This window comes from Aplidium turbinatum, chromosome 2, assembly GCF_918807975.1.
Source record: "Aplidium turbinatum chromosome 2, kaAplTurb1.1, whole genome shotgun sequence".
Lineage (NCBI taxonomy): Eukaryota > Metazoa > Chordata > Ascidiacea > Aplousobranchia > Polyclinidae > Aplidium > Aplidium turbinatum.
Genome location: NC_137473.1, coordinates 48,782,818 through 48,794,531, shown reverse-complemented (window position 1 = coordinate 48,794,531; position 11,714 = coordinate 48,782,818). Strand labels below are relative to the sequence as shown.

Here is an 11,714-nt window from a genome sequence, read left to right as displayed (position 1 = left end):
TTAATTACGTACTCAAAAAGAGATTTACTCCTCAAGATATACTACAGTGTTTTCGCGTTTGGAAATGTACAGTAATAAACTTTTCAATAAAAGCATTCAACCGCAGTTTGCTAATCAACGTATTATCTCAGACAGCAAAATTTGTCATTTTTACATTGATTCAACGTCTGCAATGTCTGCAGACGTTGAATCAATGTAAAATGGCAGATTTTGCTGTTATGGATTAACTCTCTTGTTAAATAAGGAGCCTTGCAGGATATTATCAGTCGCCATCATATATCATACCATCAATAGATGCGCCTCCAGAGTGCTATCTAGCAGTGACTTTCAGTCGATATTGCTCAGATGCGTTGTTTTTAAAAAACATCATTTCGTATGTTCGACCTACTGTAAAGGTAAAGGTGAGTCCATTTCTTGATCCAAGCATCGGGAATGAGAAGATAAGGTTCTCATTATACTAAAATCAAAAATATGTGCATTGTGGCCCTTCGGCACTAACTAGAGTAGGGCGGCCAGTTCCTTTCTCTCGGCTGCCTTTACTTCAACAACTACGCCCAGCCAATTTATTACACCCTGGGTAGAGGTGAGCGGTGTTTTTAACAACCAGCTTAAGCTGGGAGTTGAACCAGGATTGCATGATTGGAAAGCGAGCGCCTTATCCGCTGCGCCATCTGTACACCAGCGATTCGACCTACTGTACGTGTTTCAAAAAAATAAATAAAAATTTTCAAACAGTGAGAAGCACGCCATTAAGTCCCCTGATGGATGTGCTACTGCAAGGCTACGTCATTACCAAACGCAAAAAAACGTTAATAAAAACTATCCATTAATTTGTCTTTCTTTTAAAAACGTCTCGTCATGGTTGGTTGATTTCGCCTTTTTTTCTTTATTTGGTCATAACAGGCGATTAGGCTATATACAGCAGGGCTTCCCAAACTGGGGGTCGTGACCCCCCCAAGGGGTCGGGTAACGAACTTCAGGGGTCGCAGAAAGTAGCCTATACCATTTTGCACAAGGTAGCCTACTGCATACTAGCACTTCTGTGCGAGATGCTGTGACAGTTATTAACTTTATTAAAAGTCGCGCACTCAGTAGACTGCACAGTGCATATATTTTGGAAAATTTATGGGGTGAAGTCCTCGGGTGAAATGGAATCGGAATTAAAAACTCTTTCACTGCATTGTAAAGTGAGGTGGCTTTCAAAAGACAAAGTTTTAAAGTGGCTGGCCAATTCACGTTGAAAAATGAAATCGTGATTTTTCCAAAAGAGTAAAATTCAGTCTTCGTCCACCATTTTCGCAATAACATCTAGCTGCTTTTGAAATTATGCCAAATGTCAGATTTGCTTTAAAAACTAAACAAATTTAATTTGTCCCCTCATAGGAGAAAACCTCAATATTTTGCATTGAAATCTAAAATTGATGCGTTCATTAAAAAATTGAACATCTGGAAACAAAAATTTCAGAATGATTTATCTGAATGTTCTCACTTCGCCTACCGTTCCAGCCTAAGCAACATTGAAACATTGACGTAGACAGGGGGGGCGAAAGGGGCCATGCGCCCTCAAAATCTTCAAAGTTTGGATTCTGAAGTTGAGCCCTTTGTTAAAAATATAATAAAATTTGTATAAATTTATATCGTTTTCCAAAACATCTGGCAATTAACACCCCCCAGAACTTGTTTTAGACACACAGAAAAACACCAATAAATTTTGTAAAAACAAATGAACGAAGTATTTTTAAGTTATCACATTTAGACTTTTTGCCGATTGTGTCATTTCACTATCGGTCCTAACTCCTGGAACTCGCGATTTTGACTTAAAATGTACTTGTATGTCACGAGAAACAATTATATTTAGGGTTAGATTGCTGATTTATGTCTTTTCAATTAATTCAAGATCATATCTTAAACGTTTTCTTCGCTACTTTTGGCGTACGTGACCTTAAGGTTGGGCCGTCGAGACGTTACTACGAGTTTCTACGCTTTTCCAGAGGCATGTGATAATATTTTAGAATCGCTTACTCTGTTTGGTTTTTGTGTAGTTTTTGTATAGCTGAGTTGTTGGTGTTCTCTAATTTTAGCCGCAGTTTTTTCCCATTCGTGTGTAAGAGCTGCCTTTAATAAGTTAATAGCTGTTTATCTGCTAATCAATTTCATACAAATATTACCCTAAAAGTGTTTCCAGAAGGCACTATAATGCATTATTTGAGTGTAATTCGCAAAAAATTTTCGGAGGAGCATGCCTCCACACCCCCCTACAATACGAGTGCCTTCGGCACGCTCTAACCCCCACCACTTTTATTGCTTCTCTTGTTCAACCCACCAGAATAAGTCACACACTTTGTTGTTCTCTTCAATTCATCAAATATTTGCCCCCCCCCCCAGATTTTTTTCTGGCTACGCCACTGCATTGAAACCGCCTTGAGAACACTGAGCCACGGCTGTACTTGCTTTGTGGCAGAAAGCAGTCATCACACCCATCCATGCACTCATCTCATCACACTGAAAAAATAAGTTTGCTTTTTTGTTTTGTTTCCAGTAGGCTGCCCTGCCCATAGACTTCGTTATTATGGTCAGAAATAAATAAAAACAAACTGAACTGAGAAGGTTAAATTGTTTTTGGTTTTCGTTAGATTTAAGCTTTTCAATAAATATCACAAATGTATACTTCGCACTGTTCGTCGTTTTAATCGTAAGGAGCCGCGAAACATTTTAGGAGATTAAAAGGGGTCGCGATCAAAAAAGTTTGGGAACAGTGCTTCCACTTTTACAAAGCTAGATTACCACTTGTATTACATTTGTCCTCAGATTACAACATTTTTTACTGTGACTTTCTTCCCGATTTCAACCGTACTATAACTTACTTTTACATTAACGAAGTGGCTATTTTTTACCCACTTGTTGTCATGGTTACAATCAGGTGTTGCCAGAGTTAGGATTGAAGTTGGGATTAAAGTTAGGAAGGATTAAGATGAGGGTTACACTTAGGAATAAGGTTAGGGTTTTGACCTTCACCCAGAACTAAAAAAAATTTCCAAACTACAAGTTTTTGTTTTTAACAGCTTTAAACTTTTCTCAAATTAAGGAAGAATTCCTTATCTGGAAACGCTATTATTTAGCTATATTTACATTGTATAGTGACACTGACAGTACTGGTAAAAAACTTTATAGCCTAGGCTAGTAGGCTAGGTCTAAAATAACTATCGGTACTCAGTTTATTAACAGTTATTAAAACGTCCGAAAAAAGTAAGCAAAGTACTGTATTTGACACTGCAGCTAGAATCTGAAAGACATCTTGACTATGATCACATGGTCAGTTGGTCACCAAACGTTCAAAGTCAAAAGTCAGGACTCATTCCAAAATCAAACTGAAAAACAGCTGAATATGCTAATCACATTCTTTTATAAGTAATTTTTGCATATCTGTTCGATTTCGGAAGACAACAGTTTAAATACTCTTATTTATTGATAGTGTTTTATGTCAAATTTTCAAAATTTATAGTTTCTACATTTTGCCAATATTCCCACACAAAATTTCCATATTACCACTAAATTACCACAAATTTTTCATTACCACATTTTTACCACAAACATGATGAAATTTCCACAATTGTGGTAATTTCCATTAAAGTGGAAGCGCTGTTTGGGAAGCCCTGGTATACAGCGTAAAATTATCGTATTTAGGCCTAGCTTTTTGCTAAATTTTCGATACGATTCTTAAGTTCGCCAATACTGTGGCTACAATAACGGTATAAAGATAATTTACTTTTGATCGAAAGCTCTGTTTCGTCTGCTTACAATTCATCAAACACAATAGATCATAAACATGAAGATAACTTTATATTGTTTTAATGCAACAGATCGTTAAACTGACGCAAGAAAATGTTTTACAAAACGTGGATGATTGAAACTTAAACAGACATAAAGCATAAAGACCAACTTTGCACAAAATATTTTAAAATTAGAAGTATAAAGAATGTGGGACACTCCCATGGCTATTGCGTACCGTCAAAAAGTGTGAACATTAATCTCAAAACAAAAGTGCACCTAATACTCGTATATGGCTCACAAAGACTACCGCAAAAAGCGTTTCCAATTTTACTGCGAGTTATTAGTTTCAATCTGCAGAAAAATTACTGGAGCAAATTGAGTGCATTTTGCAAGTTCAACGTGTAATGGTTTTGGCTTAGTAAACGAAACATAATCGGTCAACTGCTTTAAAGATAAATAAAACATGAAAGAAATCCAGAAAACATTTGACTGCTGTCCACTTAATAACAATACAAAAGGACAAAGATTGTTAATAAAATTACTCTGTCCCTTTTCATAACACCGATGGATTAGCAAACCACTGACTTGCAACAGCAACAAAAATACAACACTTGTGTATGAACTAAACCATGTTTGTCAAAACTGGAACAATATTATGACAAAAAAGAATTCAAAGCGAAATTGATTTTGTAAGTTAAAGACATTATACAAACTTTCCACGAATTTATTTTCACACGAGTCAGTCCAATCATAAACAGCTAAAAATCGATTTCGATCAGCTAGCAGCTAGATCATCTTCAGTTAAGCTTATTTAAATAGAATAAGCTTTTGAATATTTGAATAAGCTTCACTGCAGATAGCTGCTAGCGGGTCGAAGTCAATTTTGCGCTGTTTATGATGAACTGACTCGTGTGAAAATAAATTCCTTTGTATTACTATTACAAGACATGTAATGTTACCGAGTCGTTCATTCCAAGCATTGTTGTGGGTTAGACACCTGTCACAAGATACTTCATTTTCTTGATGATTTCCATTCTTGAGTTAATTATCAATATCTTAGTTCACGTGTAAAATGTGTATTTTTTAAGCTAACACAATACAAGGTATTGTATAGTCAAATGCCAGCAAAGAAATAAGTTGCCAAGCTGCTTCAGCTTATTCTGAAGCTTTAACTTCCGTGTAATAAAAGAAAACGAAAATAACATATTGAATATATTATTGAAGTTTTTCTCTTTTTTGGGCTAAGTCTTTTATTCCGTTTTGCTTTGGTATTGTGGGTCTTCAACAAACAACACTGCATCACTATAACGAAGTGCGAGTTATGTAGGATTATAAAACACTGCAGTAGAGACCATTACGGCGTTACTACTGATGATATTATATAAGATTTACGGTTAAAAAATTAATTATAATGATAATACACTCTCGCAAAAACTTTAAATTACAGCATAAGAATTAATTAATCAGTTACTGATTTGTTTTAGATATGTATTTTCCTAGATATCATAGATGTGTTTGCAAACCACCCTTGAAATGCATACAAAAATTCGTAAACACTTTATGGATACCTTTTAAAAAAATTACAAAGTGCATTAACAGAAATAAGTTACCAACTGTCTGTTTGGAACATCTTAAACTTGAACATTTCAAAATTACGTTTAGCTTTAAAACACAACACTCGTCAACTTGCGGCAGTGAAATTGTATTTGGCATCTCTGTTACCAGTTAAGTTTGTTTGTGGAAATATTCTGTGAAACTTACGTACACCAAAGTCTAAAATGCAAAAGAGTTTGGAATAAACTTTCAGTTATGTATAAATACGTATTGGTTGCTATTTTAACTCAAAATAGTTAAAAATTTAAAGCAGCACAGCTGTTCCATACATTAAACTTTCACCTGAGCAGAGCTTGTGTATTAATTTAGGCTTCTTTGGCATGTCATAACCAATTAATGTAAACCTTAAATTAACTAAAATATTTTATTGTACATTAGCCATTAGATCTAATGTCCTCTGCAAGCATTGTGGAAATGGTACGGCAAGGGCTTGAATTTTATGACGATACAATCGTCGAGACCCCAAGGCAGCAAGAGATTTAAGATCAGGCAAAATTCCCAAAAGTTTCATGAAATAGTTTGGACGATCGGAAGTCACTGTGCTCTTGTTGGAATGTTCTTTGAGGCTCTCTAAGACAATTCCTTGCATTTCTTCTACCTTTTGATGATCACGTAACCCGGGTCGTTCTGTAAGAAAACAAAGACTTTTTTAGGCTTGGTGCTTGTCAAAAAGTCTCCAAAACTAAACTCTCTACAGTCCACAAGTACAAGGATAAATTTAATCAATTAGCTGTTGTTTAAACATGGCCTGTGCCGTGAAGAAAAATACATGACATTGTTCCGTTTATACCGACATACCGGGTTTGGCTTGGAAATGTACAAATTAAAAATTTCACTCCAAAATTACACCAGACAAACAGAAACAAATTTCAAGAGTATTGCAAAAAGTGGTTTCACTGCACTGTAGATAAAACACGGCAGCCAGTAGCCTACCGAGTGGCAACAGAATAAAGGGAAGGCACAGTAGAAACAGTAGCTTGCACAACTACAACATGCTGTTTACCTTGAAAGAGAATGAGAGCCAACAAACAACTGAAGGACGAGATGTCGACATTTAACTCAGAAAAGGAACAAGCGAAGGACAAAAGGCCATCGATCCATTCGCCAAAACTTCTGTAAAGTTGGTCTCGGTGAAGAGCTATTCCGTTACAAAATATGAGTTTACCTTCTTGAATTTCTGACCTGCGCACGAAAAGTTTATTAAATAAACTTTCAATTAATTAAATCTTGAAAGATTAACGTAAAGATTTATTTAGGTTTTAGTAAGTCTCGCCTTCAAGCATATCCTGTCATGGCTGCAGTAACCTAAGGTTATTGTTAAGCCAACAGTTTAAATAACAGACGACACAAGACTGGTATGTCAGTTTTGGTGCTAGAATCATTGATCTAACCTCACCTGTAAGCCAATCTTAAAGCAAAAATTTCCATGAAGGAACCTTCCAGAAGCGTAGTCTGGTCTTCTTGACACAAGTTACAAAATCCAGGAATTTTTTCAGCCCATTGTCGAGCTACAGGCACACAAGAGCTCAGAAGATCATAAAAACTGCTCGCTTCTTCAGCAGCGCTCAGTTGTGGCAAACATTGCGGCATACCAGGTGATCGATACTGAAAAAAAATTATCCAAATGATTTGTAAGGCCAAGAGTTATATAAATGAACGTAAGTTTTTGCAAAATAAAAAAAAATCTTTGACAGTAAAAATATCGAAACGTTTTCACTTTGTTCAAAGCTTATGTTACGGATTGTTTGTAGCACCTCGGGCGATACCATGAAGCCTATAAACTGCTTCAGCAAAAACTGTACCATATTGACGAAACAAAAAACCGCTTATCTTAGAGACAAGTGTTTACAGGGATGTTATGGTTAGCTGAAACTAATTTTATCTTCAAAACAATTTTGTAAAAGTTATGTTAAAGACAAAAAAAGTTTCTGCAACTTAAGTTTACCTTCGAAGTATCGGTGTTTGAGATGGCGGGATTGGTATCAACATGCGCTCTCACTAACGAGGTTATGAAACTAACCGGGGGAGAAGGAGGGGCTACAGGATCTTTTGGCCCTTTAGGTTTAGATGGCAATCGTCCTCTTCTTCCTTTGAGGTGATCTGTTCTTACCACTACAACAAAAACAACAAATTTAGGGTGTTTGATAAAAATGACTATACTGACACATTCACATTAGGATGTATTGTATTTGTTAAGGACTAAGTCAAAGTAATTTTTGTATTTGTATTTTTTGTGTGAAACGAAGTTTTTGTATTTCTGTATCTTTTAACTAAGCTGGATAACTACAGTACATTCTGTCTTAGGGTGATTGTATTTGATCATGTTCTTTTAAACAGATACATGTGTGTGCGCTGCAACACTGGCAATGTAAATAATTGCAACCCAATCAAAATGAATCTGTAGATGTCAAACTCCAACAAGGGTTAATGCAAACATTCAGAAGTTAAAGCTCACCTTCTTTTACCATTCCAACGGCAAGACATTTCTCAAATCGGCAAAACTGGCAACGGTTCCGTCTTCTTTTGTCAACAGGACAGTTTTTGTTTGCTAGGCAAACATAAGTGGATTTCTTCTGGACAGTTCTCTGCAGAATCATAGCTCAGTGAAAAAGCTTATTTCATAAGTCTTTTTGCAAGGTATTGTGTTACATCAAAGTTGTCATTTGTTAACGTTCAACATTAATTACAAACTAAAAACTTGTTTTGATGAGTGAGTTACCTTAAAAAATCCTTTGCATCCTTCGCATGTTCGGACTCCATAATGTTGACAAGCGGCGTTGTCACCACATACGGCACACAACCCCTCACTTGAAGGTCGAATTGAGGAAGACGCAGAAAGTGAATTGCCGTTTCCTACTCTGTCGTGGTGGCCAGCATACGGATGATGTGGTTCAACTCCTGAATAATGGTTTCTTAGAGGATGGTAACTGCTGGAGTTTGGAATAGGCAAATACATTTGCCCACTATAGGGTAGGGATCCAGGATATGCGCCTTCGATGTCTTGCTTTATAAGGGCGGTTGCAGTCAAGCCAGGATGTGGCTGATTTGTGAATGCATTGGATGTGACATCTTGTGGAAGATATGAATTCGCATCGATCGATCGGTATGGAGTACCAAATATATCGGATAAGGCAGGAACTTGTTGCTGATCTTTCAGATGCCTTGTCAATCTTTTGTCGAACACAGCCTGCTGTTGATAGGCATACTCAGTATGGCTGGGAGGACTACTCACTGAAAGATCCGTCGGACTTTGCTGGGGAGAAGAAGAAACGTGTTCAGGCTCACAGTAATTGCTGGCTGACGTAACTGGTGAATTTATCATTGATATGAAGTTGTTTTTTGTATTCATGGGAGAAGAATCTTGTTCATCAAATTCTCTGTAGGATTTATGCCCGTGTGGAGACATGAGTACTCCTCCGAAGGATGAGGTGGGAGGCTGAGAGTGCTGAGTCATTAACTCTGGTTTGATGTGAGTTATTTCTGGTCCAACCGAAAAACTTTTTTTCAAGCTGTGAGTTGATGGTAGATTGGCAGCTATACCATTGTTCATGATGTACGGTTTAGTTTCAGTTTCCAAATAATTCGTGACTCTGTGAGTTCCTTGCATGCCAGGCATTGTCGTGTCTGTAAAACAGGACAAAATGTTTCCAAAGTCTCGCCTGTCGTACATGTCTGACATGGTGTGAGGTGAAGGAGGAGTGATGGTTGATGCACGTCTTCCCTCGGAGTAAGAATGATGACGCATCTGTTTATTGCGTGGAAAGCCACTACTGGAGTGAAAATCCATTTCAAATTCTTCACCATGTTTCAGGCTTGTCTTCCTTATTTTGCGAGGGGGATACTCTTCTTGATAAAACTCTAATGGCGACGTAAGAGAGGGCGTTGGAGGAACTTTAGAAAACTGTTGTAAACTCCCACTTTGAACCTCTTCAGAGGGGTGTGAGAAAACCGGACTAACAGATGACATCGACGAAGATGGGTTGTTCAACAAAGATGTCGACTGTGTCACTATTTGACTTGTTTCAGATATAGGAGACAGTAAGGAGTTATCCATTCCACGAGACTGATGCACCATACTGTTTCCAACAGAATAGCTTTCACTGCTGTACGCAACAAACGGTGGTTTGTTCATCACAGTCACCCCATTACTCTGCTGCTCTATCAAATTGGTAGAATTTCTCCGAGATGTTTCCGACTGTATGTCTTGAATGCTTCTCTGTTTCAACACTCTGTTATTAGAAGGATTGGGTAAAACGGAATTCAAAATTTGCATTTCTGGGACAGTCATGAGAGACTGATTTCTACGGACTGGGGATCTTGTGTTCAATTCGTTGCTTTCTACAGCACTTGATTGCTGTTTTTCCATCGTGTTTGAGCTGCAAGAGTCCGCTGTGTTTCTCCATCCTTGTTCAAGAAAAGAAGAAACTGTGGCTGTCATGGCTTCACTTGAATAAGACAAAGACGACGATACGGATTCAGGAGTTGATGACGTCAAAGGTGAAGTAGAGCCTGTAGCAATACGACAGTGCGATGACGTCATATATTCGGATGTAGAAGATGTGGGAGGGGAGTGGTGGCCAATGTTCTCTGAATAGTTTCCTCTGTAAATACATTATTTTAGGTTTACCAATTCTTTATTTTATGATTAGTACTGATTACTATATTTGTTATTCTTGCTATAAGAAAACATTTACATCACAATTGTTACGGCTTAGAAGACAACGATTAATTAACCATGAATGTTTTAAAAATAAAATCATAAGTCAAGCATGCTGTTTGTCATTGAAGCACAAGATTGTAGTTATTTTTCCTCATATATATTCTTTACAATTCGGCTTTAAAAGTATATCTTACACTACACACTGCTAAATTTCATGATAAAAGTTGATTGCAAAAGACGAATACCGCCACAAAATGTACGCAATGGTTTTCCAAATACAGCTGTTAGATACCAACTGTAAACTGAATTACCTTGCTGCGTCAGGATTGCTAGGCGCTAGATGTCGCTGTGGATTTACTGCAATACTATTAGAGTTGGAGTCGTTACTTTCACACGCTGTGTTGAGATCGAAGGAGCTAGAGCTGGACAACTGGGGCTTGTTGAAGTTTGAAAATGTTGGGTGATCGATTACGGCGTTTGAACAAAAGACACTGCTTGGCATAATGAGGCTGGAAAGTATTAATTAAAGCAGATGTTAGCTTCAAAAGCATGGCTTGTTTTTTGTTAATATAAACTTGGTTGTTTTAATATAAATTAAGCTGATATAAAATAACATCAAATATATGTTTTTGATTCTGTCGGCAACAAAACATCTCAGAAAAGTACCTGAAGTAAAACTTGCAATTGCATTTCATTGCACTAAATTTTGCACAACCCCAGTTGATTGCTATGTGGATTTACTGTAGTCTACATAAACGCATTATTTATGAGTTAGTTTTGACTCGATTTAAGAATGAAAATTTTTTATGAGTTGTGTGATAATTGACTTCAGTTGAATGACAAACTATTTTTACTTACGTGGTCATGGAGGAGAAATCTGTTTGGATTTGGACAAACAATTCTTTTCGCGGGAAATCGGTTCTTTGATGTCGGCTATTTCCGCTCGAAGAACCGATGTTGTGTCAAGATTTACAACACTTTACAAATGCATAACAAAAACACCTGATATAACACTGGAAGTCAGTTTGAAACTACCGCATACATTAGTGCTGCACAAAACAAAGGTTTGCTTAAGCTAGTAAATTACTATATACTAGCTATGAAATACTTATATATAAACTAGGACAAGTGTCATGAACCCTGCCAAAGCCTATGTATCAAAAATCCTATTATTTTGCAATTTACTGTCTCCAATTCTTAAACATCCTTTAGCAGGAATGCCGTTGTAAGACCTTTGTTCTGTAATCGGATTAGTGACCCTATTATAGCAAAAAACAACACTTTTTCAAAATCAAACCGTGCGTTACATAAAAGCGCACTGCAAACTTGAAAATAGTTTACTAGATAGATATACATTTCACTTTGGTTATTACGTTGCGACAAGACTGACCATCATATGTGCAATCGCTTGCAACCCAAACTTTAAATTGCTATATTATTTCAAAAATTTTTGTAACTCGCTGAAGCTAAGACCACAAAGCAAAACCTATTTTGTTTTAACTGGCTGCACATTGAAGTTGTCGTAAAAGCTTCAACTGTAAAATGCAGTTGCAATTTATTGCGGTCAACGCAGGTGTTGTAGTCCGTATACACGTGGCTATATGTAATAAAATCCCAAAACCTAGTTATTGACTTGCTTGAAGTAGTGGTAATGCTTTGCAATTTCGTA

The 11,714-nt window shown here is 36.9% G+C and overlaps 1 protein-coding gene across 1 annotated transcript; it reads right to left on the bottom strand.

Annotated features, from left to right (window-relative positions):
• Positions 1-3,221: 3,221 nt before the first annotated feature.
• Positions 3,222-11,090, bottom strand: LOC145787958 (uncharacterized). The gene is made up of 8 exons (XM_082599800.1): positions 10,904-11,090; positions 10,357-10,554; positions 8,105-9,986; positions 7,841-7,970; positions 7,331-7,497; positions 6,782-6,990; positions 6,389-6,567; positions 3,222-6,012 (listed from the first exon to the last, which is right to left on the bottom strand). The coding sequence occupies exons 1-8, from the start codon at positions 10,909-10,911 to the stop codon at positions 5,750-5,752; spliced, it is 3,036 nt and encodes a 1,011-aa protein (XP_082455926.1). The 5' UTR covers positions 10,912-11,090; the 3' UTR covers positions 3,222-5,749.
• Between the last annotated feature and the right edge of the window lie 624 nt (positions 11,091-11,714).